The sequence below is a fragment of the Epinephelus moara genome, chromosome 16 (genome assembly GCF_006386435.1).
Source record: "Epinephelus moara isolate mb chromosome 16, YSFRI_EMoa_1.0, whole genome shotgun sequence".
Classification (NCBI taxonomy): domain Eukaryota; kingdom Metazoa; phylum Chordata; class Actinopteri; order Perciformes; family Serranidae; genus Epinephelus; species Epinephelus moara.
The window spans coordinates 30,080,846-30,108,265 of record NC_065521.1 but is presented as its reverse complement, the minus strand read 5'-3'; the positions used below and the strand labels follow the sequence as shown (position 1 = coordinate 30,108,265).

Here is a 27,420-nt window from a genome sequence, read left to right as displayed (position 1 = left end):
AATTGCTGACATAGAAAGCGAATGCTGTGATCAGATTGAGTACTGGCTCAGTCCTGTAAAACCCCTGGGGAATGGTTTAAAATAAATCACTCATAGATTCTGCCTGCCCCAAAGATTAAAGTGGAGGGAAGTGCGTGTGAATGCATGTGTGTGCGTGTGTGTGTGATCTGTCAAAATGAGACAGCTAAGTTTGCCTGTGCGTTGCTGTGAATTTACAGTCTACAGTGTGTGTCTGTGTGAGAGTTACAGACTGTAAAGCTGATGAAAAGAGCCACTGGGCGGGTGTGCTGTGGTAAATGGTTGCATGAAAGTGTCGACATGTGTAACTGCTCCAATTGGCTCTCCGGAGTTGTCCTCGGGGAAATAAGGGCAGCAGCACAGGCAGAGATAGGCTGCCACTGACAAGGAGTTATGAGTCTGTCCTATATGTGCACGCTTTCACTTGTTTAAAGTCAAAGATTGATGCCGGGAGATGCAACAAATGAGCAAAATGTGCAGATTTAGAAAAAGAAAGCATTTAGATTGTGTGTATGTGCATGTAACTGGGATTAGATTTCTCTTGTCTAATAGTTTTTACATGTACAGTGTGCGCATACATATGTGGACATGGGCTGTGTGTGTGTGCAGTGTATTTGTTCAGGACTTCCCAGGACTCCATATGGTGTCAGGGGTGATAAATGTGCTCTAGGGACAGCAGTACTCAGCAGCTGTTTGTGGAGTCACGGCAGCACACACTGAGACATGGCCTTTACACTCTGCTGTGTAAAGGTCTGTGGCTAAGTGGGCATCTACCCACAAACCTAACACGTACCGTACAGTGCACCCACTGTATCACCGCCTCATTGGCATATCATGCTTACTCTCTCCTGTACATCTCGTCTGTCTGTGCTTCTTGTCGAAACAGTGACACACAAAAACAGTGTGTGATGGATGTATGAGAATAACAACAAGTACAATAACAGACTCAAAATGTTATGCTTTAGTTTCAGACCACAGGAGCAAGGCTGCACAAGGTGCTTAAAAAGCCCTCTTGTGCAGAGAGGTTGAGCGCCACGGTAGCTGAGTTTCAGTTTTGCTGGTAATTCAAAAAGTCTTTTTCTTTGTAACCGTTTATTGAGCTCGAGAGGATTGGAAGGTGCACAGTTGGCTTAGGGAGAAGATAAGGGAACTAATTCCTTCCCTCTTCTCCTTCTGCTCTTTGATCCTCACCTCCCGCTTCATATCTCTTTGATTGCCATGTTTATGACAGCTCCTTTTTCCTTTTCTCCTCTCGCCTCTTCCCTCTCCTGCTGTGTGGTGTGGCATGTCAGCGGTTCATCTTCTGTTGGAGGTCCTCTTGCACACACGCACACACGCACTCGCATAGACATGCACACGAGGAGCACACATTCTGAGCAAGACACACCCGCCCAACCTTCCTTATAGAGGTAAAGTGAGTGCACCAGCATCCGCGATGAATAATTGAGTTATCTGGCTCCGCGCAGAAATAGCAATCTCCCCACACAAGTGTGAAAACATCACTTGCCACCGGAGACCTGGGAACTGGCACTGCCATGTGGGTCTACACGTGTATGTGTGTGTGTGTGTGTGTGTGTGTATGTGTGTGTGCGTGTGTGCGTGTGTTTCTGTTTGCACTCGTGCTTGTCTGACTTGTGTGCTTCTGTTTTAAGATGTGGCGTTATCCTGAAGTCATCAGATGTTGCACTGAGTGTTTGGATCTAAGCCACAAGCTGAAAATGTAACAAAGGCATGATGCAAAAAATACCCTTGGAAACTGGATATAACATATATAATCTGAATATTTGGGAATTAAAAATAACAGGACACAAACTGAGTCCGCCTTGGTTATCTTTTTGTCATTGAGTTGAGTTGTGATTGTGATCTCTGTGGGCTGACATGAACGATACTTTTGAGTCCATCTTGGGCAAGAGAAATGTATTGGTTTTTGATCAAAAACAAAACCTGTGCTCACAGCCCGAAGCATAGAAAATGTCAGCTAGTTTATTAGGTACAGCTGTACAATCTTATGCAATCCAATACAATAGATCTGCAATATATAATGTACTTTTTGATGGTGTTAAAGTAGTGTTGATTCAAAGCTGTAATCATTTTTAAGGCCGTAGTTAGTGGGGATGTTGTAATGCATGACTGAAGGGTGTTCCTAGTATATTGTCCATCTCCATTTACATAAGCAACTTCATACTTTTAACCAAATTACACTGGTACTCAAATCTAGCTCTGCCAAATTATAGATGCTGAGAGCATGTCTACGTGACAGTAACTTACCATAGAGAGTAAGTAAGACAACGTCGCTCCTGCAGCTTGTTCAGATCACAGTGAGTCAGCATAATGGCAAACTGAAAGTGATCGCAAGCATGGTTAAACCTTTCAAATCGCGAAGCAGACAACGTTCACTGCAATTTTTGAGAGGGTTAGAGGGAGCTAGGGAGAGGTTTTATCTGTGTTTAAATTGTTCTATATTGATAACAATGTTAGAGAGAAATAACAATGTTGAAATGTATGTGTTTGGATGTATTTTTTACAACTGAAATTGTAAAATTTACACACAGTTAGAGTTTACAGCTGCACAGGGAGATTTATGTGATTGTACAGTATATTAAGATGTAAAAGAAAACAAATCTTTAATGCAAATCGAGATCTTTTTCTGCTTATGTGTAGTGGATCCTAACTAGATCCTTAAATAAACTGTCAGTGCTATACTGTATGAGGGGTGAGGCCTATTTTTACAGCCCCGTCTGATTGTGATGACAGCACCTCTGGAGATTTTCACATTATTACATCCTCATAACTTTATTGGTGGAGCTTAAGCATTCTGTCTGTGTCGGTAAAGACTGACCTGATGTAAATCAGCTACGCGGTCTGGCATCTACTCTCCATGTGAGCGACTCCCAGGAGCCCTCTGAAGCAATCCGAACGGTGACATGACAAAGCTGAGGGAGCAGAATCACAGCAAACTGACAAATAAGGCCAAATCTGACAGGCGAATCCTCAGAGCTGCTCCGCAGTTTGACAGATCCTTCAGCAGAAGAGCGCGAGCCAACGCCCTTCACAGCAGCACCATTCATTAATGCTATTTCATAATGCTACAGTAGAAGTGATCACACAGCAGCAGGGCTGCGTGGAATAATGAACCCGCGTGTCAGGTATGATACAGATATTGTACAGTATTAGTGCAAAGGTTAAACACTGAGGTTAGTGTTACACACAGCCAAAGGTAGCCTGTTAGTCGTCTATGTAGTGTGGTAACGTGGGCTTGGGGTAGACGCAACCAGCTGTTAGGTCTAAAAGCTCAGAGCTCCGTTGTGGGGAGACGGCTGCAGATTAAACAGCAATCCTACTGATCCAGCCCACACACTTACCCTCCCCACACCCCTTCCCCCCTCACACACACACACACACATCCATCACGGTGAAGAGCACTGCTATGAGTGACCACTTTATTTTCTGCTAGGCAGGGATGTTAAAGAGATCTGGTCTGTATGTGTGACAGCCTGCTGCCATAATAGGTAACAAACCTGGAAAGAGGGTGAGGATGAGACGGAGGCTGTATGTGTGGGGTTAAATCTGGGGCAGGCTGTGCCGGGATGGACAGCTTCAACAGCTGTCGGCGTGGATGTGGTTGACTGGGAGGGATGCTTGTATGATCCTGACATTATCAAGACACTTGACGTAGTAAAAGATGATGACAGAGGGTGCTGTGAACAAAAAAGGAAGTTCCCGGCACCGCTGTTCAGTTATGAAAGTGTATGAATATGTTTGACACTGTGCTTGCGCTGACATTTATGCTGCAGCTTGTGATTTAGCAACAGCGCGCAGTTCGGTTTCAGGCTAAAAGCAGTGAGCTGCAGGCCCGTGGTCTTTGCTCCCTCTGTGTTTTCTGCGGGGTTAAGAGTCTTTAGCGTTGAAATCGTCATTAATCTGCTCTGCGCAGACGAGCCTGGCAGAGCTGGGAATATCAAAACATATAGGGAGAAGTCTCCCTGGATCATTTGAAATCCTGTTTGGATGTTTCACTACATTGCAGCTGAGAGATTGAGCCATTCCTGCTCCCGCTTTTCCTGCGTCTGTCTCACTCATTCTTTTGTTCTGGTGTTTTCCTCTCCCTCTCTCTTTTTCTGTCTTCCCCTTTTTCTGACATTCTCGCTCTGACTTCTTTCTCTCTAGTCTGCCCGTCTCTCTCTCTCTCTCTCTCTCTCCCTCTCTTGCGCTTCTCCTCTTTTTGGTGCTAGCTGGGGGATTGGGAGGGTTCCTCCAAATTGGCACACAGATGAATAATGCATCTAAAGCAAAAGCAGAGAGCTGGGGTTGGATATATCTGTCTGTCAGACTCTTTCTCTGTATTACAGTTATGTAGGGAGTTAGGCTGATACTTCAGAGGAGGGAAAAAAAAAGATGTTCGTCGCTCTTTACTCAGTTTCCCATTTACTTTCCCCTCTGTCATTAATTCTTTTATTGTCAGTAAATGTGTGCATGCATGGCCACAGAGCACCGTGGGTATCATGCAACTTGCATACTGATACATGCTGCGAAAGATTCTCGGATTTTTGGAAGTTTTTCGACAAGGCTGCTAGCTGTTTTTGCTACGACACACATACATAATGCATGTGTGGGATTTTGATTTCATTTGATTCTCTGTCGCTGTATGCATGAGTTTGTGTGTGTGTGTGTGTGTGTGTGTGTGTGTGTGTGTGTGTGTGTGTGTATTTCTTGCTATTCCCAGACTGCAGTGTTAAAAAGCAAACTGCACTCGTGAGCATAAGCTCACAGTAGCACCATCATTAAAGTAATGAGCAGGAAGTTAGCACTGAAGTCAACCATAAACAGAGAGAGAGCGGGAAAGAGGGAGAGAGAGATCCCCAATCCCATAAGGATAAATCTTAAATCCTGAATGTTGCTTCTGACTCATTCTGGTTAATTAAGTCGAGTCAAGTGAGAGGAAAATGGGGTCTTGCCTCGCCTCAGTCTGTAGGATCAGCACTATACTGTATTTGCGGCTTATGAAGTCTCTCACTGGAACTGTCCTCTGTGCACTCAGAAAAGCACAGATAGAACAAACTGTATCTCGTCTCTTCCTCCTATTTTTATTAGCTTGACCCGTACAGCCGCCTTATACATGAAAACGCTCGCACACACACTTCCCTTCAGTTTTAAATTTACATACACACCAAGAGTAAATGCTCCCATTCAGCATTGGGTTTCAGGGTATGCATGCAAACAGAGTTTTATTTATCACACTTTATCATTTAGCCCCCATTTGTGGTAGATGTTATTTGCTCTGCACATCCTGTACTCAGCAGTTAAAACACACACACACAAACACACACACATCCACCCCGAAACTCACAGAAACAAAAGAAATCTGTCGAGCAACCTTTGGGATTTTTCTTTGTTGTTTTATGGTGGAAAGATTTCGCCATGCGACACAGGATGAGGCAAACGAGTGAAATGTCAAAATCCTGTGTTACTCTAAAAATAAAACAACACAAGGGTTTGCCATTTGAGGACATCATAGGCACACGATCGGGTGTGGAACAGATAAAACAAACACTTCTTTATACCCGACAGCAACCGGAGTGGAGCTGCCAACTGTCCTCTGCTGAGAATAGAAGAGAGTGGTTTTTACAAATGTTTATGTATTTAACATTTTGAGATTATAAATCTTTTTTTTCCCCCCTCCCCATCGTCATGGTAGGATATAAATGTGGCAGACGAACAAGAGTCTTTGAGCGAGTAAAAATAGCAACACAATCACAGAACTGGTCCAAGTGCAGTTATATATAAAGCTTATACTTTATTCATATGCAAATTACATAATAGGTTTTAGGATGTTGTACAAGTGGAAGTTACTCTTAATCATATGTGAATAAAGAAAGAGAAGAAAGAGATAAAAACAAGATGTTTAACAGATTAAAAAAATCTGTTCTACTTAAAAAAATAAAATAAAAATAAAGCGTCACAAATATATAATTTCTTTCTTTTTTTAAAGAGCAATTTCCTAAAACTGTTGGACGCTGTAGTTTTTAGCAAATGTTTGTTGTGGACTATTTTCAGTGGAGGATTAATACACATTTGCTGCATGTGAGTATTTACAGCAGCAGGACTGTGTATGTAGACTCAAAATAATCTACAGTCCGTGTTCATGGTGATGAAGGAACATGTCACCCAGGGCAACAGTGAGGTCCAGCTATGTTTTTATTTTATTTTAGTTCCGGAACAACAATAGAGGTCTACGGCAGAGAAGAACATGCTGCATCAGACATGAGATTTAAGTGTAGTTGTAATGTAGCAACAGAGGCCATGATCATGTTTAACCTGTTTATATAACCTAACTTGTTGTGTACCTATAGGCAGGATTGGAAATGATGTTTTTTACCCACGTGCCACTGTGGATGATGGATTCCAGAATCTATCAGCCACTCAGTAGATAGCCGCTGTTTTTTTGGCTGGTGAGGTCAGCAAATATTTTACTAGCATTTGGCTAGTGGCTGGTGCTAATGTACAACCCTGCTTATAGGGATGGGTAATATGGCTAAAAATGTTAGCATGATAAACATTTTCATGTCAGTGGATATCAATGATTACCCAAAAAAGGCAAAATCATTATTTCTTTCTAGTTTCAAGGCTGAGTTTTGCTCACTATTTTTTTTTTTTTTTTTTCCTTAAGATTATTTTTTTGGGCTTTTGCCTTTAATTGACAGGAGAGAGTGAAATGGGGGAGTGAGAGAGAGTGGGGGGATGACATGTGGCGCTGGCTCTATCCGCTACACTACCGACGCCCTGGTTTAAACTATTATTTATTGTCAGAACATGACAATATTTGCCAGCAGAACATCTCACAAATCTGAGGTAGATTCAAAACAATTATACCCAAAAAACCTTCAATAAATAAAACAATAAATAGACAAAGAAATCTTAATTCGAGTCAGGAGCATGCTGAACTTTCTGTGCAGACGTGTTTTAGCTGACAGTGTGAACAGAATAAATAGAGAAAACAAAAACCTCAACTGTGGTCGGTATTTTCTGCACAAGTTTTGCACCCACAGTGTGTAATTTCTGCCATTCCTCAATAAAAAACAATAACAACAGATGAACTTTGATGACGTTGTGAGGTAACGTGGGGTCATTTATTGCCAGTGAAAGTATTGGATGGACTGAGGCAGAAATGTATTAAAGTTTTATTCATGTTATTTAGTCCCTTTACGTTAACTTGCTCACTTACCATTAGCATTACATGAGTTGAGTACACAGCCATTGTAGCTAACGTTATGTGGCAGATTCAATCGTGGGTAGCCCTGCACTGTTATCCGTGCTCAAAATAATCATACTAACAATAACTTTGTTGGCATATTGAATGTTTTTATATCGTTAGAACGTTCTGTACGCATTAGTGGCCATTCTCATCTTCTACTACAACTACTGCTGTTGCTGCTCCTTCTTCTTCTTCTGGTGGAAACTGGCATCTAAGGTGCCTTACCTCTTACGTCTATGGGCGTCTCCATCGAGGAGAATTATTTGAGATTATCAGCGTTGTTATTTTATCGCCCAGCCCCATGTACTTACAACTTGTTCAGACACTTGTCACCTAATACTCTCACTCATTAAGAAGAGGATGTTGCCAACATCATTGAGCAGACTCCAAATCATATTTGTTCTTGCTTATGAGATTAGAACGTTAGTCCAGGACAAATAGCTCAGCAGGTTACGTTCACTGTGTTATGTGACCGTCTGTAACAGGTCACTTTGGGATAGTCACTAAAATTGCAAACTGAATTTCCAAGTGCCGGTACAAGGTCTTAGTCCTCAGTGGGAGTGTGTGTGTGAGGCTTAGAGATAGGCATTGCAGCTGATGGCAAAAATGTCAGAGGGTTAAGCTGCCCCCACCTCCCTCCCCTCCTTCCACTGTGTCTCTGCCTTCCTCTCTCTCCCTTTTTTCTTCTCTGCCTCCCCATCACTCCATGTTGTTATGCACGGTGCAGTGGTGTCCCGCGGGGCCGGAGATTGCCATGGACATGATGTGATTTCTCGTCTCCCCTCTCAGATGTAATGTGCTGTAGTCCGGGCCTCTGATGAACTTGCCTCGCAACGTTTGGAAGACATGTCGTCCTCTACACTCCCCTTCTTTCTTTCTATCATTGCCATTTACTTCCGTCCATCACAGATTATGTGTGCATGGATGCCTGATCTTCAGATAGCATGATAGATTGATTTGGAGGCGTGGTGTTTAGAGGGCAAGCCGCTTTACAGGTTGATATCCAGTTGCAGGTTCGATGCTGAAGAGGTGATGCAAGTGAAAAATATTTTATACCGCCTGATAAGGATTGTTAGCCTGTGACTGACGTCTTGGCCGATGAAGTGGCATGTGCTTAGGTAATTTCATTGAGCAAGATGAGTGCTTTGCCCTCCCTCATACACACACACACTCACACACTCGCAGCAATCTTCGTATATCAGGCGTTTACTCTATTGTTGCCCTTGATAATAATCACTTAGTTGGATTTATCCTAATGTGATGACAGAGACTGAAAGCTGCGCTCAGGAACATGACGGGAACATATCGGCCTTGTGAATCTCTAGCTACAATTAGGAAAATTGCATGGATGCTGGCTTTGTTAATCCAATGTGGAGAGGCAAAAGAGGGCTTTTTTTGGGGAGTCTTTATGTGGTAAGTGAAGGCAGCTTTGGGTGGGAGATATGAGGGACAGTGTCCAGCAAAGTGTGAAGCTCATGGGGAAGATTATTGTTCTCAGGTCAGGAGGACACAAGGTCATATGGGTCATTTAACAGATGTAGTAATGCACATATGTTTAAGTAAAATGTCAGTATCAGAGTGTGTATGCAAGATTAAAATCTCTACTACAGTGACACCTCAAAACACTCATCAGTCATGCAATGTGACCACATTAAAGCAAAACGTACTTCTCTGGAAATTCGACAAAACACTTGAACATTAATAGAACACTAAAAATACAGTTCAGAGGAACAGATTTACATTTTGGTGAGTCCCTCTGTAATTATACCACAAATTAGAAAAAGGTGTTAGTCAAGTTCAGTCAAATCACAAAAAAAAACAACCCACATTTTCTAACTTAACCAAAGTGCTATGGAACCATGACGCAGATAGTTTCACTTTTATGTGCTGGGGTTTTCAGATATCTATCTATCTTTCTATCTCTGAAAATTCTGCCACTGCCCTGATACAAAGAAGTTGAATGAAAGTTCATTTATGCTGCTCAAGGTTGTGACTAACAGCAGCATGCCTTTCAGAAACAAAGTCCTCGCTGTCAACAGTTTTCATTAGAAGTATTTCTTAAGTTGAAGGTATGTAGTTTCAATTGAAACGGTTCTGACCGGGGCCAGTGGGTTATGTAAGTAAGAGAGTGCAACGGGAAAAAATAATACTAATATTAATGGATTTTATCACTCCTATTACTTACTTTGATTTGAGGTATAATCATGCTTTGAGCTTTGGAATAGTTTCCATAATTTGGGGTCTTATGGGGATGTGAATGAATTAAAAGTATGCCAAATTAGCTATTAACAGGTCCTGTTTGCAGTGTACCAATGGATGTCCAGACAGCTATTACTGGATGATGTTGATACTGAAGGAAACTTATAATCGTGGTGATTCTCAGCCAAGTTCAGAGTTGTAAGTAGCATCTTTTCTGTATGATTTCTTAGCAGACGTATGGCTGTTTAGGCTCGATCGACACTGGGGATATTGATATCCGTGAAATAGGGCTGTATTCAACCAAAGAACATCTTGGTCATCTGAAATTCTACCTATTGTCCAACCAATCGATTGGTCGATGGGGGACAAAGATCTGCGTGTTCTCTATAGATTAACTATATCAGCCTGGTAGCGTTGTTTGTCCACCAAAGTGTTTTTTTTCCTGTCACAGGGTTCAACTTAAACATTTGCAGAGTGTCTTTTTGGAGACTGATTGAAGTAATTCCAGTCTGGTTGTGTTCTGTCTCAATTTTTCTGATTAAAATATAAAGTTGAAGCATGTTTAGCTTTTGGTTAAATGCGGCACTCATTACTGTCAGCAGTCGTCCAATCACAGTGGAGAAGGGGCAGGACAAATTGACCAACCAGAGTCTTTGTGGTATTATAACTGAGGACACATACAAGGGCTGAACAGCAACAACTGCAGTTTTCAGATGGGAAAAGAAAGGCTTTGGTGGACACACAGCATTTTTAAAGTAACAGTGATTGTCTGACGAATGAGAATTTGGTCGGACAAGAGCATATCAACCAACTAGAAGTTTACAGTCCAACCTTGGTAAGTGTAAGTCCCACTGAATCAAAAATATGTATGTATCATGCAACCTCTGCATTAGTGGTCATATTGAGGATTAGGGGTGGGAATCACAGAGTAACGCATGATACAATGCATTGGTTTATCAGTTTCACAGAATTTGACAACTGAGAGGAAACAACTTACCCACAAGACAAGGTTAAGACCTAGTACATGGCTGGACTGTGTATAAATTGTCATTGACACGGCACCTGTTGCAACGCTGTTACATGTAATGTTCACTTCAGTTTCAAGTCTTACTCAGTCTTCTTTCCACCTTCTCCTCATAATGGCAGCGGCTCCTATTCTGACAAAGTAACATGTAGTAGTCATTAATGTTTAATCAAATTTAGGGCTTGTGTCATACAGACAGGGCTGTTCCTCAAACAAACTGGTGGTGCGGCAGTAGCTTTGGGGCAGCAGAAGCTCAGTCCATAAGGATCTGGGTTGGGAACCAGACGGTCACCAGTTAAAGTCCCCGTCTGGACCAAATATGGAGTGTGGACTAGTAGCTGGAGAGGTGCCAGTTCGCCTCCTGAGGCAAGGCTGAACCCCCAACTGTCTGGGGAGCCTGTCCATGGGCAGCGTCCTTGCTCTGACATCTCTCTATCTAATGCATGTATAGGTCCTGTTTGTGCATGTGTGTGTATTTGGGGCCTGTGTGTATGTGACAATAGAGCAAAAAAAATTGAATTTCCCCTCAGGGATTGATAAAGTGTATCTTCCTCTTCTTCACCTGTCCAAAACTGCCATTTAGACCACAGCTTGCTAGTAATAGCTTGCTAAATCCACCATGCATTCATGCTAATCTTATAGTGGTCACAGAAAATGAGCTGCACCAAGTTGTCAAGTTGTCACTCATCTGATGATAGTAATGTGCTGTGACACAAGTTTGTGAATGACGCATTAAGTAATTAATTTTACTCATGTAGCGGCTGGCTAGTTAGCTAGCTGACTTGCTAATTTCACCAGGCTATCATGCTACACTGGATACAGAAAATGAGGAATGCAGTAATACAGGACTGTTAGTATCCACGGCTAGAGGCAAAGGCCAATAGAGACAGAGCGCAACATGTCACACTCTGAAAACCACGCCCACTGGAGGGAACTATCGGTGCCACAGTATGCAACCAAGCTTCCATGCCCCACAAAATGCCTGTAGCCAGATATCAGCATGTCAAAGTATCATTTTAGCACCTTATGTCTACCGGAGAGGAAAAGTTGCACTGATAGACTCAGTACTGTTGGTCTTTATGAGTATCCTCCTCTCCTTACCTTGATTATCTAGAAAAAAAAATGAGCCCATTGAATCGCCAAAAGTGAAATACTTCAATGTTTACAACTGTTTAAGCTAATAAATCTAAACCAGGTATTCCATGGCTTAGTTAGCTTCATCCTCTACCTCTACCTCATGTCAAATTAGCAGGCTTGCTGCACCGAGCATACAGTGTCCGGATCCCTCAGTTTTCCTGCTGATGCGTTACGTCTTGTTGCTTTAACGCTCAGTTTTTGGATGTGGCAACTTGTAAAAACTGTATTTTGGTCCCGTTGCCATGTTGGTGGAACATCCCACCACAAAGCAGCATTTAGGCATTTTTGTGTTGTTTCCTAGCAGAAAAGGAGGCACCGTCACTCAATACAAAGTCAGTGGAGAGCGATGAATTGTTTTCCTCTCCGGTGGGGGCGAGACTGAAATGCACTGTCTCTATGGAGAAATACCATAAAACTTCAATTGAAAACCTAGTCCCAATTAAACGCCCAGTCCCTTTAACCAGCCTGGTGTTGCTACATATTTTGACAAATAAACACCTGTCTCAGTTAGATGCCTGGTCTGGTTGCCAAGCAGTTCATTTATAGAAGTTCTTTGGAAGGATAAAACCAGGTTGCTGGCCCCCCTCTATAGTTCACCCATACAGATATGAATGTTTAAACCTGTGTCAGTATAGACATGCTACACATCGGTTAGATTCTCTACAATTCAATTATTAAGGTCACTTTACTCAAACCATGAGCACCAAAGAACAATTAATTCAGATGGTGGGACGAGAAAGAAGTGGTGACTCCCTTCCTCTGAGGCTGTCATGAAGTCAGAGTACCTGTTCATTCCTCGACTACCCTGTGAGTTATTCATATTCCTTTAGTCCGTAAGAGTCCTCAGATCAAAAGAATCAAAAAGGTTTTTCATCAAAATTAATCCAATTTATTAATATTGTTTTAACAAGATTAAGTGGTGGTGTTGTGTCGGCGCCGTAATCCTTGAGTAGAATAAAACTTGTGTCATAACACTCTCTCCTGTCTTTCAGAGCTAGATAAAATGAATGATCCATTATTGATATCTTATTCAAAGCCTATTTTTTATACAAGTAATATTCATACTGGTTCAAATAAACAATTTGATCATATTTCCCATCTTTGCTGAGCAACAGTTTTGTGTCTAAGGAATTAAAATATGCCTGTTGAGTTCAGTGATCTAAGCAAATAATGGTGCAGGCTATTAATTGAAGTTTTACCGACAATTATGTCATCACTCACTCACTCACTCACTCACTCACTCACTCACTCACTCACTCGTGGACAGATTTTCACATTTATAGGGCTGACCTCGCCTCTGCAGCCCAGCCAAAAAAAGCATAGTGCCAAATTCTGTTCTCCAATTTAACACTTTTAGGTTTCTTTAAATATTACACATCAAATTAGACATGAATTCGATCTACCCTACTTAACTTATTAAAAAAGAAAATATGTCACCTGTATAGCTTTTTCGCCTCCCATAATTTCCTTTTTCCAAAACAGTGGTAGAGTTTTCTAGCCTGGAAATCCAGACTCAAATCTAGAAAGATTTTGAGTCTGGCCCTCACTGATACACCCATCCTACCCAAGGGGCACTAACTGAGGCATTTCAAATGCTGCCGCACGCAATTGGATAGCACGATAGCCAATCAGAGCAAAAAACAAGGTGACGTATTCATTGCACTAAGCCGCATTTGTTTGCCGAACAGTGGGGCTAACTGATATATTATGCTTTTGCTGTATTTTGTCGGCAAACCGGCAAAAACGTCCTTCCTGGAAGCGAAGGCTTCTAGGACAGTCTTCTGTTCCTCTCTCAAGGAAAAAGATCAGTGTAGTTGGCTTAATGTTTCTTCCAAAGCTAAATTGAATGAATGCGGTCCTTCAACAGCTGCCATCTTGGCTGTTTACTTTTCGACTCCTACCGCGCAGCGCTGTCCTCATCATGTTACGCCCGCCCAGAGCCCGCCTCTGTCAGATAGACTGATCTGATTGGTCCGATGGTGATTCAGCAGGCTCTGCTCGTCGGGGCCAGATCCCCGTGCAGTGCAAATTTGCTAGGGGTGGGGCCCCTGGATTTCCAGGTTGAGAGTTTTCATTAACACAGTGAAAAATGAGGGTGAAACAGCATCACTGATCTGTTTTAACCAAATATTCCCTGGTCCAGCTCAGCTAAAAACACAAAAACAATCTTTTAGCATGTTAGCGTTTCGTTCACTAGCAAGCCTGTTTGTAACCGGTAGCCTACCGACAATGGTATCTTCTTGCACCTGTTCAGCTGACATTAGCAGTTTAGATAACAGACGCTCAACTGTCCTGCTGTTGTAACAGACATGAATTAATGAACAACAGACACTTGCCTCGCTCAAGGTGGACTTGCGCCAGTGTGCCGCTGCAGTTCACTATGTCCTCATTCATTTGATTGGCCCCACCATGAGGAGTCATGACGAAGTGACTCTGGGAAGTTAAATTGGAGGGAAATCCGCTTAGAGCGCCAGTGTATCAATAACATATCACAAGAGGAAGTAACACGATACATCCCTGTATCCATATTTTGTCCTACCTCTATGGGGATAATTGTAATGGAGTGAAAAAAGTAAGTGCAGGAGTAAACATCTCCTGAGTGTGAACGATATATTGTATGATGTGTCTGTGAGTCTTTATATTCTTTATTACACTCAGCTGATACATATTATTTTAAGCGAATCTCATATAACTCACCTTTACACAGAGGGATTCAAGCTTATTGAAATTTTCCTTCTTTCAGTCAATCTGGACGACGGCATCGATCAATACTAATATGTTTTTTAGTTCCATATGCTTCAGCGAGGTAACAACCATGCACTTGATATTCTGAAGATTCTCTTTAAGCAGCCGCACGGATTTCTTTCATTTTACCTGACTGTAGGGAATCACCTAAGAAATGCTGAGGTTAACCTTAATATACTTTATATACACTCAGCCTCCCCAAAGCCACCCAGTTTGTGCTTCCTCCAGCATTCGGCTCTGTTGTTATTGAAGTCAGTTCTGTTCAGTTGTCTTCTGCTCTTCCAGTAAAAGCTGAACTGACATCTCTTGACTACGGCGAGCATTACCAATTTATATCAACTCATGATGTAATTCAAAATGTAACTGCAAGTGTAAATGTCATCCCTGAGATGTAACTGAAATTATTTTTAAACCTAAAAAAATGCCCCACTTTTCAGTCAGAAGCATTGTTCACAAAAAAGCCTTTAAGTAATTTATAACATATTTGAATATCTAATTAAACAGATGACACACATTTAAAAAGACACAGTAATATGCATTTATTTGCACAAGAAAACCAGCATTACGTAATCAAAACATGCAGGAAAATCAGGATTTAATCAACATGATTCAGAGTTCAGAATGATAGATCCTTAAAAACTGTTATAGGCACAACTTGTAAGCAGAATAAAATGAAACACTGCATATATGTGAGCATGCGGAAATTATTTCTACCAGTACAGGCACAAAACACTGATATGAAATGGGGTCTTCTTAAGCTGAGAGCTTAGAATTAAGGATATAAAGCTCTAATTGTCTCAAAAACTGTTTTTAGGGCACATGAAAATTGAGCTGATTTTCTTTTCAACAGTCTATTTTAATCATAACTGGGGGTAGAAACTACAATTAGCTTTTGTTGAGCAGCTATTGCATAATGAAGAGGCTGCAGAGTCTGTTAGACCCTCAGTCGCACGTCTGAGGGTTAAACCGTTGCTTTCCCTTTTCGTTGAAAGGGGGATTGTGCAATCCAAAGATTGTAGTTAGATTTGCAACAGTGAAGCGTTTTTATGCTGGCATGCGTGTGTTTTGTTCTGTGCCGTGTGTGTGATCTCAGAGACACAGAGGAAACCTTCCACCCTGTGGTTGTGCTGCACCGCTGCATCCTGCCTGCCGCTCTGCCAGCTCTGCTGCTTGCATCCGCCCCTCGACACGTCTTCGCAGCTCTCAGTTTGACCTCATTATCGCCCATCATTACCATTGGTATTAGTAGCTGCACCCTTCATCATCATCGTCACCGACATCTTTATTATAATCATCACCAGCAGCAGCAGCAGCAGGCATCAACAGGGCTATCACCGTCGTCGTCATCACTCTCAATATGCTGTTATTGTCATTGTCATTTTACTCATGATGTTTCTGAAACGAAGACAGATGCTGGAATAAACATTCTTGCACCCTAACTGTGTGTCACTGTCGAGTGCGCTGCAGGGGCGTTGTGCGTCGTGCACGAACTGCCTCTCCTCCTCCGGAGTCTTGTTCACCACTTGTGAGCTTCACATACTGTTAAGTATGCTGCTAGACATGTGCTCCCATCCTTCATTGTGTTCGCTGGTGGTTCAGAAACGCAGCCCTTGTATGTGTTTCTCCTCTGAATATTTCAGAAGGGGGGCTGACAAAATGCAGGCAGAAACAGACCGCTGATGACCTCCTTCTCATCGCTGCCTCCTTTTTTTTTTGTCTCCCTCTCGCACGGTTTCCCCCCCTCCCTCCCTCCCTGCGCTCATCGTACATTCTCCCAGGCTTCCCCGCTATTTCTCTCACTGTCTTCATCTTCCTCGTCTCATCACTCTCTTTCCTCTCTTCCCTCCCCCACTGTTTATCACACCCTCCCCTCCTCGTTCCTCCTTCGCGATTCAAGTGTGCTCCCCTCTTTTTTCCGTCTTCCCCGGTTTCTTGCATCTTCTCCCACCTGTCTGTCCTTTCATCCCACTCATTTGCTCCTGTGTCTCATCACCTCACTCTCTCTCTCTCTCTTCCCCTTCCCTTTCATTCACCCTCTACTTCTCGTTTGTCCTCTCTCCACGGCGTTGCACTCCGTCTGCCTGCCTGCCTGCCTGTCTGTCTATTCCATACAGGGCTGTCTAAGGCCCCTGCTCTGCTAATTCATTCGCCGTGCATCGCCTCACATATCTGCAGGGTCAGGCAGGCAGACAGACAGAGAGAGAGAGGGAGAGAGGAGGAGAGGAGATCTGGAGGAAGAGAGAGGGAGAGGGACCAAGAAAAGAGGACATGGAGGAAAAAAAAAAGATGCAGTTTTATCTCCAAGAAACAGAAAGCCAGAGCCAGATCCTGTGGTGGTATATTCCAAAATCTCTCTCTCACACACACACAGACACACACACAATATATATACAGTAGCTTGCCATGACCTCCTTCTGCTCACTGCTTGCTTTGTCATTTGGATCCCTGATGTTCAGCTCTTTCTCTAATCTAATACTTAAACCACATTGCTGCCATTGTCTCTCTTTATAAAGGAATGTACAGAGTATGGAAATGTAAGCATGTGTGTGTTGTTGTGCAGAGCAGTGAGTGCAGGTATTGACCACTGTTCTCATTCCAAATGTCTTGTGCTGATAAGTCAGTAACTGTGGACATACTTGTACCTCAAATTGAACATGTTCTGTGTTCAAGTGACATTTTGAAGGCGATACTTCAGGAGCCGGTGCACCAGCTCATGTATGTTTAAACTTATCCTAGTTATAACATGGATGTTTACTCAGTGGAGATTTACTAAATAAGAACAGGCTGAACCACTCAAACATGGTCTTATATTGAGATTACTAAATATTTACACCCTGTGAATGCCAGGTGTGACTCTGGGAGACTCCCTATAAACTTCACCAAGGGGTGTAGCCATGCGTCACAGTGTTGTTTGCCTGATGCGTGGTCTTGTTGGCACGCATCGGGTCAAAAGTCTTTTTTTAACACCATTATTTCCAACGTTGAGCCTCTCATCATCTACTCCTTCTTAACCTTAGCCCTAAAATTAAACTACAGGCGACCTCATGCCTAACTGTGACTGCAAATAGAGATGATTTTTTCTTTTTTGTGATCGCCGATTTACAAAGATAAACCTAGATTATTGCTCCTTGTACTGCTGGCACTGCCTACCAACAGTGACTAACGTTCGACCTCTCTGCAGATTTTCAGATTACTTTTATCTGACTGCTGATAAATTGCGACACACACGCATCAGAACGTTACACTGGAAAATGTGTACAACTAGAGAGTGCTTAAACATACTGACATTTAGATGGACTACATTGTCCAAAAACAGAAATCTACTCAGGAAGGAGGGAGGTTTGTATTCTGATATCAATGTAGTATCTTGCATCAATAAATGCATAAAGGGGTTTATAAGCCAGACTATCAATTTCTGTGTACACAGACTAACATGAATAATATATTCTGTACGCCTTCATAATTGACATGCATCAAATAAACTGTTGTAGCCTATGTGTGTATCATTCGGTCTAGTCTACTTTGCCCCTCAGTCCAGCTTCTCATTTTCATCAAACCAGAATAATTCAGGATTGTTGTTACAAAGCTGATCACAGGTTATCGTATAAAGTATGAACATACACTCACGGGCTGAGACGGTCACAGAGCTCGCCAAAACATGCGCGGCTGCAACCTGCAAAACAATGCCCATACGAGTGAAGTACCAAGTTTTTAGGGAGTCCTGTAACTCCAGCTAACCTAACTGACAAAATGTTGCTTATTATTAGCATTAGCTTGCTATTATATGAGCTGTTTAGACTGAAGAGTGTAAGAGACTGTGATCAAAATATCTGGTCAACATGCTGTTTAGAAGATTATAGATTGCATTTCACAAGCAACAGCACAAGCATCAGTTTATAACACAGTGACTGACAAAATAGCTTCAGTTAGCTTAGCATAATCAAATATTTCCCACTAATTCTGAACAGCATGCGTACTACAAACATGGAAACTCATGTTTCTCCATGCGTGCATACAAGTTTTGATATGTCGTTTGGCCTAAAACTGATACTTTTGCTTCAGCTTGTGATGCTATGGTGACTAAGTTTAGTTTTCATCAGCGAAGACTTTTCGTAAGTTGCAATAGCGTAACCAAATTCAGTGAATCCCTAAGTCAAAACTATATAATCGTTAACAGTGAATTTAAGAAGGACTTTACACACAAACCTAGTAGTAGGTTAGCCTAGTAATTTACAAAAAGCCGCTGAAATCCAATCCTGAATTTCTTCATTTTTATCAACAATAAGTGTTTGAATCTGGGCTTATCAGAATCGGACAGTTACCTGAAATATACCAGCACTACAATGTATAAATACTTCACTAAAAGAAAGTCTTGCAATCAAGTATTTTTATGTAATGAACAAGGGTATTTGCAGTAAAATACAGTGTTTAATAGAATATGAAAATGAAAGATGATTCCTTTTACAATGTTTCTTTGTTGCAGCCTGTGAGAAGTAATGTTGTTCGTTGTGCCTTTATCATACATGGCTGTCTATGGAGATACGCACATTTGCTTTTAGAGCTGCAATGTTTAGTCAGTTAATCGTGTAAAACTATTTTGATAATCTTTGAATCATTTCAGTCATTTTTCAACAAAAAAAATGTAAAATATTTGCCGGTTCAAGCTTCTTTAATGTAAGAATTTGCTGCTTTTCTTTGTCATTCATTATAGTAAATGAAGGGTCTTTGGGTTTTGGACTATTAGTTGGGATCTGGGAAGTTGTGATGAGCATTTTTCGCATTTTTTAGGCTAATAATTTATCAGTAATTCATGGAAATAATCATCATATTAATCAGTAATGACAATAATCATTAGTTGCAGCCCTATTTGCTTTCTTTCTGACAAGAAGATTGTAACTCGAAAATTGATGATAACAAAATGAGCTTTTTACGTTTCTGTTAATGGACAGATTAAAAAAACAACATACATCATGTAAATGAGTGACTTTAAAGGTGCTGGTAGTTGTGTTTTTTTTTTGCTTTAGATAGAGCCAGGCTATTTAATTCCCCCTGCCTTCTTTATGCTAAGCTACACTCCTGACTCCAGCTGTGTGCACACTGTGCAGACATGAAGTTGGTATTTGACTTCTCATCTCACTTTCAGAAAGAAGGCAAATAAGCTTATTTCCTCAAACTCTTACTCTGAGCACAAGTATACAAATCTGTCTAAACTAATCCAATAGTGGAGGAGCGGCATGCAAATTTTTGCCCTTGTGTGTCAGAGAGGTAGAAGTATTTGAGGTGAAAGTGCTTCCTTGTTTGTAGTACAACACTCTGTACGACATGTACCACTGTGTAAAAGATTGTTGTGAGGGTTTGAACCACTGCTGATTGGAGAGAAAAAATAAGATAGCGTTGTGCCAGGAAATGAAGTGTAGCAGCAGTGGATGTGGTCCTACCGACAGTGAGACACTACTCTGGGGAGCTCAGCTGGTTTTTCCTGTAAAACTAAGGCAAGAGTCTCTCTGGCTAGTCAAATGAATGTTACGGTATCATTTGATCTTTTTTTAACAACAAAAAGAAAGAGTGTGATGAAACCTTTTTTGGCGTGCTCACACTGGCTGCCTTGTAAGGTGTTCTATTTTCTGTGCATTATTCTCCTAGTGAGTCAAAAATAGAAACTGATATGTCAGAAGGAGACAGTGACAAAAAGCCAGAGGCAAACCAAGCACACACACACACACACACACACACACACACACACACCATTTCTCACCCCTCTCTCTGCAGCATTTCTTCATTTCTTATCTCTCATGTCACTCACATGTTGTATCTCTGTCTTGTCTTTCTTCCTCCACCTGTATCTCTGCAGGTTTTCCTGAGCAGACGGTCTGTGTGGCAGAGTTTGAGCTCGAGTGGCAGTGAGTGAGTTAAGCGAGAGGGAGTGGGTGTCATGGATGACAATGAAGAGACAAATCCCGCTGACCCTACCTACCAAAACTTGCTGCTCCTGGGAGCCATCGCAGCGGCATCCGCCTTTGTGGTCACCATCCTTATTGTCCTCGTCTGCGTTGGCTGCCAAAGGTAAGAGGACGGTCAGATGACTTGAAATGTGAATGAAAGAGGGGCAGACTGAAATAAAAAAAAAGAAAAGAGCCAGAGTTTTATCATCTCTGCTGCCAGCTTTCCGTGCCCTCCCAGATCACTCTCATCATCTACTCCTTCTTTTATGTGCCTCTACTTCTTCTGAACTCTTCTCCTCCCTTCTTTCTCTTCCCTCCATCCGTCCCTCCCTGTCTCTTTTATCCCCCGCTCTGAGCGGAGTGGCAGTAATGAATGTTAATGGCTGCGAGTGTCAGATCAGATGAAATGATGTTTACAGGACACTGAGGAGACGGGCCAGAGTCAGAGCAGCCTCACGTCACCCCTCTTAAGCAGATTCCTCAGCAGGCAAAAGCAATGGAACACCCCGCGGTTTAAAGAGGATCAGACTCCGAGCCAGGCAAGAGCAATGGAACAGCCTGGGATTTTTTTTTTTTTTTTTTCTGCTTTTGCAGAACCCTCCGGGACCAATCAGAGGCTGCACTGTGGCTTTGTTGCCATGGGATACACAGATAAGGATGTAGAGAAATGTCAAACCAGCTCATGTCATGGAAATAAAACCACACTATTGTTAAGATCTAAAGAATGAAAAAAATGCCCCCTGACGGATGTTGGTAATGTTGAGCTGCAGACCAGTTCAGATTCACCCTGTCATGTACAAAGACCATAGATAAAAAAGAGACTATCGATTCCCTACTATTGATTTAAAAAATGCCCCTCCTCCAGTGGTTCTTGTAGAGTCCGAGGATTACAGTCGATATCTTGTAAGATCGTAGTTTAAACTCGCAGAAATAATTGACGCCATTCTTTATCGGTCTCATCCCGTCATGTCATTTTTACTTTAAACCCCCTCCTGTGCCGTGTTATTATGGACGTCTCCAGGGGGAGCTCTCTTCACCTTCACACGGTCCCCTCGGGGATATGACGGCCATATGTTTGTGCGAATAGGATTGAGTTCCAGCTCAGTAGAGGGGACAATAGCTATGAATCTGACTGTGGCACTTTTTATGTTCAGTTATATTCCAAACAGCTTCTATAAATACATGATATCTGTGTGAGTCCGGCACCTGTTTGCAAAGCAGAGATGTGCAGCAGTAAATATCTCAAATTACATGTGATGCACATCCTCAACTTCCAAAGTGAGAGAGGTGGTGGCGGAGCGCGGGGGGGGGGAGTTGAACAATTCTCACATTCACACCTACTCCCAGGGGCTTTAGTCCTCTTACTTTATCTCGTCACTCTCTCACCATATCAACAGTTTCCTATGGCTACAGCCACCTCCAGGGATCCATTACGACACTTCTCTAGACACATTTGTTGCACAAGACTACATCCACACTAGTGTGTTTTAAAACGCATCGCTATCGCTACTGATACCAGAGGATAGTCAAGTAAAAGGGCAAAGGGAATTAGCATGTAGGAAACTACAAAATAAGAACTGTGAGTTTGCTTGGTCTTATCGTGAAAAGATTAAAAAAAAAGAGGCACAAAAGTTTCTCAGTGAAGGGCATCCTCCGCTCGGGCAAAATCCTGAGTCACGCTCCACTCACTGTTCGACTGGGCTCTTGCTCTTAACCAAGGACTTTTATGCCCTAACCAGAGTCAGATGCTGATCGTATCTATCTGCTCTGAGTGTGTGTATGTTCTCTCTCTCTGTCCACCGGCTCCTGATGACCTTCCTCACTTTGATGCTGTGTCAGAAAAAGCAAGAGCAAGCACCCCCCAGCTGGAGAGAAAGGGACATCTGTAAATATGGTGAGACATGCTTTCATTTTACTCCCTCTCTCCCATCTCCTTCCTCACTCTTCCATGTATCCTCTCCTCCCTGATTGGCTGGTTGTACATGCAGATGCACCCGTTTTATGCCTTGTATTTACACGTCTGTGTGTGTGTGATAGCAGGGAACCCTTCGTCACCCAAAACTGAACTCCATGAGCAAATCTGACACCAGGCTGCATGAGATCAATCGCTTCCCCTGCAATGGAAACTGTAAGTGATGAGTGACCAATGATGAGTGACAATATATGATGTACACCCCGGAGCTGTTAAACCATTTCAGTCCTGCCCTCTCCACTGCTTTCTTTCTCTCCTTCCTCCTCCTCCTCCTCTTCCTCTCTGTGCAGCTGTTAGCAAGAGCCGTCCAGCCAGTATGGACCTCCTGCTCCTCCATAGCCGGCGCTCGCAGACAGACCTGAGGCCCTCCCATGGGCGCCAGCTTCCCCAGATCCCCACCAGTCCCCAGGGATCTGGCCAGGGGGGAGGAGGGGAGACAGGAGGAGATGGGGGAGGTGGAGGAGGCGGAGGAGGCGGAGGAGGAGGAGGAGGAGGAGGAGGGGAGGCAAGAGACCACACCTACACCGAGGTGGGCATACGCAACAACCCCACTCCCACCCACTGCCTGGATGACGGCCTGTATGAAAGCGTAGGAGTCCGGGAAGGTGACACAGGCCCCAAAGTACCCTCTGCCCCGCCGCCCACATCAAACAACACTCCAGCTACAATCAGAGCTGCCCAGAGCCCCCCAGCTCAGGCCAACGGAGCTCGCAATGGGAATGGGAATGTAAGTACATGCACACACAGATCCAAGACTGTAGACTTATATTACGCTCTGAATGTGAAGCCCCCCGTGGGACTGGCCTCATACACCCAGTGATTCACATTTATGAGACAGAAAATTCTCCACACATGCTAGCCTGTGCTGCCCGTAGACCTTAGTGTGACAGCTATAACAGTTATTACTTAGTTTGCCTGTAGATGGCATGCGTCATCAGCTGGTGTATATGGGCCAGCTGTGCCTCGTTCAGTATTCTTTGCATCATGATAGTAATTTGTATCCGACATCGCTTGAAATAAAAAACGTGCATTTCTTTGTCTTTTTCTCACAGGGTGGCAGAGGGAACGGCAGAGGGAATGGCGCCATTAACGGGCCAATAGCGGCAAGAGGTAATGGTGCCAGTGGGGTCAACAGGTCCCCTCTGTCTTCTGTCAACTCCCTGGCCATCCAAGACCCAACTGCAGCTGAGTATGCTTCCATACGGAAGTTCAGAAAGGTAACAGAGTACTTACACTTCTATTAAAGTTATTCAGATCAAAGAGGAGATGCTGTTCTTGTTGATCCTGTTAAATAAGTATTACTATTTTTCTTACTAAGCCAGTAAGAAGTCCAGTGTGTGCTTATACAAAAAAACAGAGATGATGCTGTACTCTACAAGTATGATGTCACATGGCATTGTCAAAAAACGACACTAAAAAACTAAAACTAGGTGTGAAAACACATGTCGGTATTTCTTTTTTAAAAACTCACTGAAGCAAAGCACCGAGGTGGTTAGCATTGTCGCCTCACAGCAAGAGGGTTCCTGGTTCGAACCCAGGGTGGGGGAGCCCTTCTGTGCAGAGTTTGCATGCTCTCCCAGGGTTGGGGTTTCTCCGAGTACTCCTGCTTCCTCCCACAATCCAAACACATGCAAGTTAGGTGACTCTGCCCGTAGATGTGAATGTGAGCGTCTCTATGTGTCAGCCCTGTGATAGTCTAGTGACCTGTCCAGGGTGTACCCCGCCTCTCGGCCAGTGTCAGCTGGGACATTCTCCAGCCCCCCTGCGACACCCAACAGGATAAGCTCTTACAAAAAAAATGATATTGTGTACTTGCAAAGCTAATTAGAATTATAGCTGCTGCACAGCGATGGGTCGGGTCCGGGCATTTTTAGGCAATTCTGAGCAACAAGCAGAAGAACTGGAAGACATTTAGGAATTTAGCAACACAATCTGCCTTTTGCATCAGCTGAGGATCAATTTCTATCTCACTGAGCTAATTAGTCAGTGACAATTCATGTGTAGCTTCACAAATTGACTAAGCCAGACGTGGTTTAGCAGCCGTCCATGCATGGAAAAGCAGATTTCAAACCACTGTAAAAAATTCAGTTATCGAAACAAAAATCTGAAAATACACATGTTGCATCTAGACAGCATGAAGATGTTGGTAATTTATTTTAACAATGATTGATTTGCTTCATAAGTGAAAAACTGATGTTTAACTATTTGAGCTATATGCAACGTGAGAAGCCTCAGATGGTTTCACACTGAAGTATTCACACTGGATCTTTGTGCAAAGTTTGGTTTATTTTCAAGCATGAGAAGGCAGATTTTCTAGCAGAAAAAAGACTCGAAGATGCTGCTCAGTGATGAATCACGCTCAGGCAATTTTAAGCAATAAGCTGGAGCACAAGAAGATGATTACATTACAATGTGGATTCTGCACCAGTTGAGGCTCGAATCCGCAACCTCTGGAACCTAAGACGGTCATCACCGCTCTGAGCTAATTGGCAAGTAGCAACTCAACAGTGGCTTCACAAATTGAGTAAGCCATTCACTGTTGTGTAGGAAAGCAGCCATCCGTGCATGGAAAGGCAGATTTGAAACCACTGTAAAAAATTCAGTTATTAAGACAAAAGTCTGAAAATACACATATTGCATCTAGACAGCTTGGAGATGTTGGTAATTTGTTTGTAACAATGATTGATTTGCTCCATAAGTGGAAAACTGATGTTTAAAATTGCCATTTTTACATTGACTCCAGTTGTTCACATTAGAGCAAAATTCAAAATGCTGTCAAAAATTCAATTTTTGAGATAAAATTCTGAAATTTGTCACACATCATCTACCATGGCTCTAGAATTTTGTCCTTTTTTCATGAACATTGAAGATTTATTTAGCAAGAATTTGCATGCATATATTTACAGTACCGTTTACAGTCAAACATTTTGATGCACTGTAGGCTCAATTTTTGATAAATCAAAAATCTGAGAAAAATAATTTGTGTAGGACAGTCTGAAGATGCTCTGTAGCAAGTTTGGTGTCAATTGAGCAAAAATTGTGGGAGGAGATAGGTTTAAGAAGAAGAAGAAGAATACCTAGGATTACCTAGGATTACAATAGTGTCCTGGCAGCTTAGCTGCCCGGACCCTAATAAAATAAAAACATACAGGAAATGTCTTTAGTTTTAGTTTTTGTCAGTCTGGTCAAATATGTCAACACAACAAGCATGAGGAGACACTGGTGCACATGTTTACTGACACTGGGATGTTGACATGACTGTGAGTCAACTGCCGTAACAACATGTGTTTAGTATCATGATAGCTATTCTGAACTTCTTAAATCTTGCCCCTGACAAATACCCCTACCTAACTAAACTAAACTTAAACATTTTCAAACAATAAAAACAAAACTGAAACGACAAATGGAAGCGAAACTAAACCGAAAACATTAACAATAAAAACAAAGACTCTGACCTATAATAACTCTGCAGACATCACCTGATGCTTTGTCATTTCTGAAAGTTACAAGAGTAAATTTTATGGAACTTATGTACCAGGTGTGCCGGTGTGACAGTTGGTGTTTATCTCCCGTGGTATGTGATGTTATCTAAAGTTACTAAAGTAGGTGTTTGTGTGATGTTAATCAGTCCGAAGAATGATATGATCAGTTGTGGTGAAGTATTGCAACACCATTTCTCAGAGGTAGAGGGTGGTAGCAAGAGGCCTCACAAGAAATAACTTGCCAGTATATCTACAGAAGAATTGTTAAGTGAGGGATAATGTGAGGGGGTCATTATTGCAAAATAAACCCCAACAGGGTGATGCTCAGACAAGACAGCTCATATCAACTTATTGTCCTGTAAATAGGGTTAAGAGACGTCTCTGACATGCACGAGAAGTCCCGCTAAACTTTAGTATGTGGACTTTCTGCTTTGTTCTTTGACTGAATGTGTTGTATACAGTGTTCTCACTGGTGACTCATTACCTCAAGGTCGACAAGACAAACAGGAAGGAAAATAATGGGGCCGACAGCCAGTCAGACAGCCAATCGAGTGTGAGTGATTCACCCTCCACAGCTCCTCCTCCGCTCCATCGCAGTCAGGAGTTTCCACGCAAGGCACTGGAGCCGTTCCACCTGCACTCTTTCCCAAAGGTACAGCAATCATTGGATCAATATGCTCTGTATCCTCATGCATTATATCCCCCAACCAGCCATCTTACCAAACTGTAGGTCTGTGTGTGGACCACCAGAGGGCACTGTCCACAAACAAACAGCTCTGTGTAGTCCCGCTTACAGGCTGATACATATTTTTTTTGTCTCTTGACATATTCTTATTAGATTTGACCTCACATTTACACACTATTTTTTATTGTCTGCATACATGTGAGCATATTTTTAGTTTGCAAAACAAAATCACAAGTTATAAAATTCCACAACAACCTTAATACACATGTTTTTAAGTAATTTTTCTTTTATTTGAATGTTCTAATCAGTTAGTAGAGTAGTATGTGCCAGCTGGGACATGTTTATAAACAGTCAAGGCCACAGTTTAGGGCAGTTCTGAGAGGGAAATAGAGGGACAATGATCGGATGGCGATCAGCCTTTCCTGTGGGTTTGCTGGCACACATATCCATTTTTCATGTATGCGTGCATGGTTATGTGTGTGTGTGTGTGTGTGTGTGTGTGTGTGTATGTTTGGCAGAGCATAAAACAGGTGACTTTGTGTTTTTCGTTAGTGATTTAAGGAGATTGATATGATTGTTTAAACAATCTTGTCTTGGCTGAGGATGTCAGGCCAGTTGTTGACCTGCACTTTTAATCTTGGCTTACTAAGTCCTCGATAGTGTGCGTGTGTGTGTGTGTGTGTGTGTGTGTGTGTGTGTGTGTGCGCGTGTGTGTGTGCGTGCGTGTGTGTGCGTGCCAGTATGCGCATGTTCGCGCGTGTGTGTTTCTTCCGCCCATTTGCCTCTTTGCAGTGTGCTGCGCAGCACGGTATTAGAGTGGCCAGAGTAAAGAGTGGAGGGATGGATTATGTAAGAGCTTGGCAGACTGCCAAACTGCCTCTGTGTGTGTGTGTGTGTGTGTGTGTGTGTGTGTGTGTGTGTGTGTGTTCCCGTTGAATCTATCAGCAAGTCTATCTAGAAAGGG

The 27,420-nt window shown here is 42.5% G+C and overlaps 1 protein-coding gene across 2 annotated transcripts in view; it reads left to right on the top strand.

Moving 5' to 3' along the window:
* LOC126403193 (WAS/WASL-interacting protein family member 1) overlaps positions 1-27,420 on the top strand; it is a 50,807-nt gene that overhangs the window by 14,655 nt on the left and 8,732 nt on the right. The window contains exons 2-7 of one of the 2 annotated variants that reach the window (XM_050065711.1): positions 20,227-20,438; positions 22,157-22,211; positions 22,358-22,445; positions 22,580-23,016; positions 23,342-23,506; positions 26,262-26,423. In XM_050065711.1, the coding sequence (XP_049921668.1) occupies positions 20,308-20,438; positions 22,157-22,211; positions 22,358-22,445; positions 22,580-23,016; positions 23,342-23,506; positions 26,262-26,423 (1,038 nt within the window). In that variant the 5' untranslated portion in view covers positions 20,227-20,307. Of the gene's footprint in view, positions 1-20,226; positions 20,439-22,156; positions 22,212-22,354; positions 22,446-22,579; positions 23,017-23,341; positions 23,507-26,261; positions 26,424-27,420 lie in introns of both variants that reach the window. The other variant, XM_050065710.1, reaches the window with a different exon arrangement.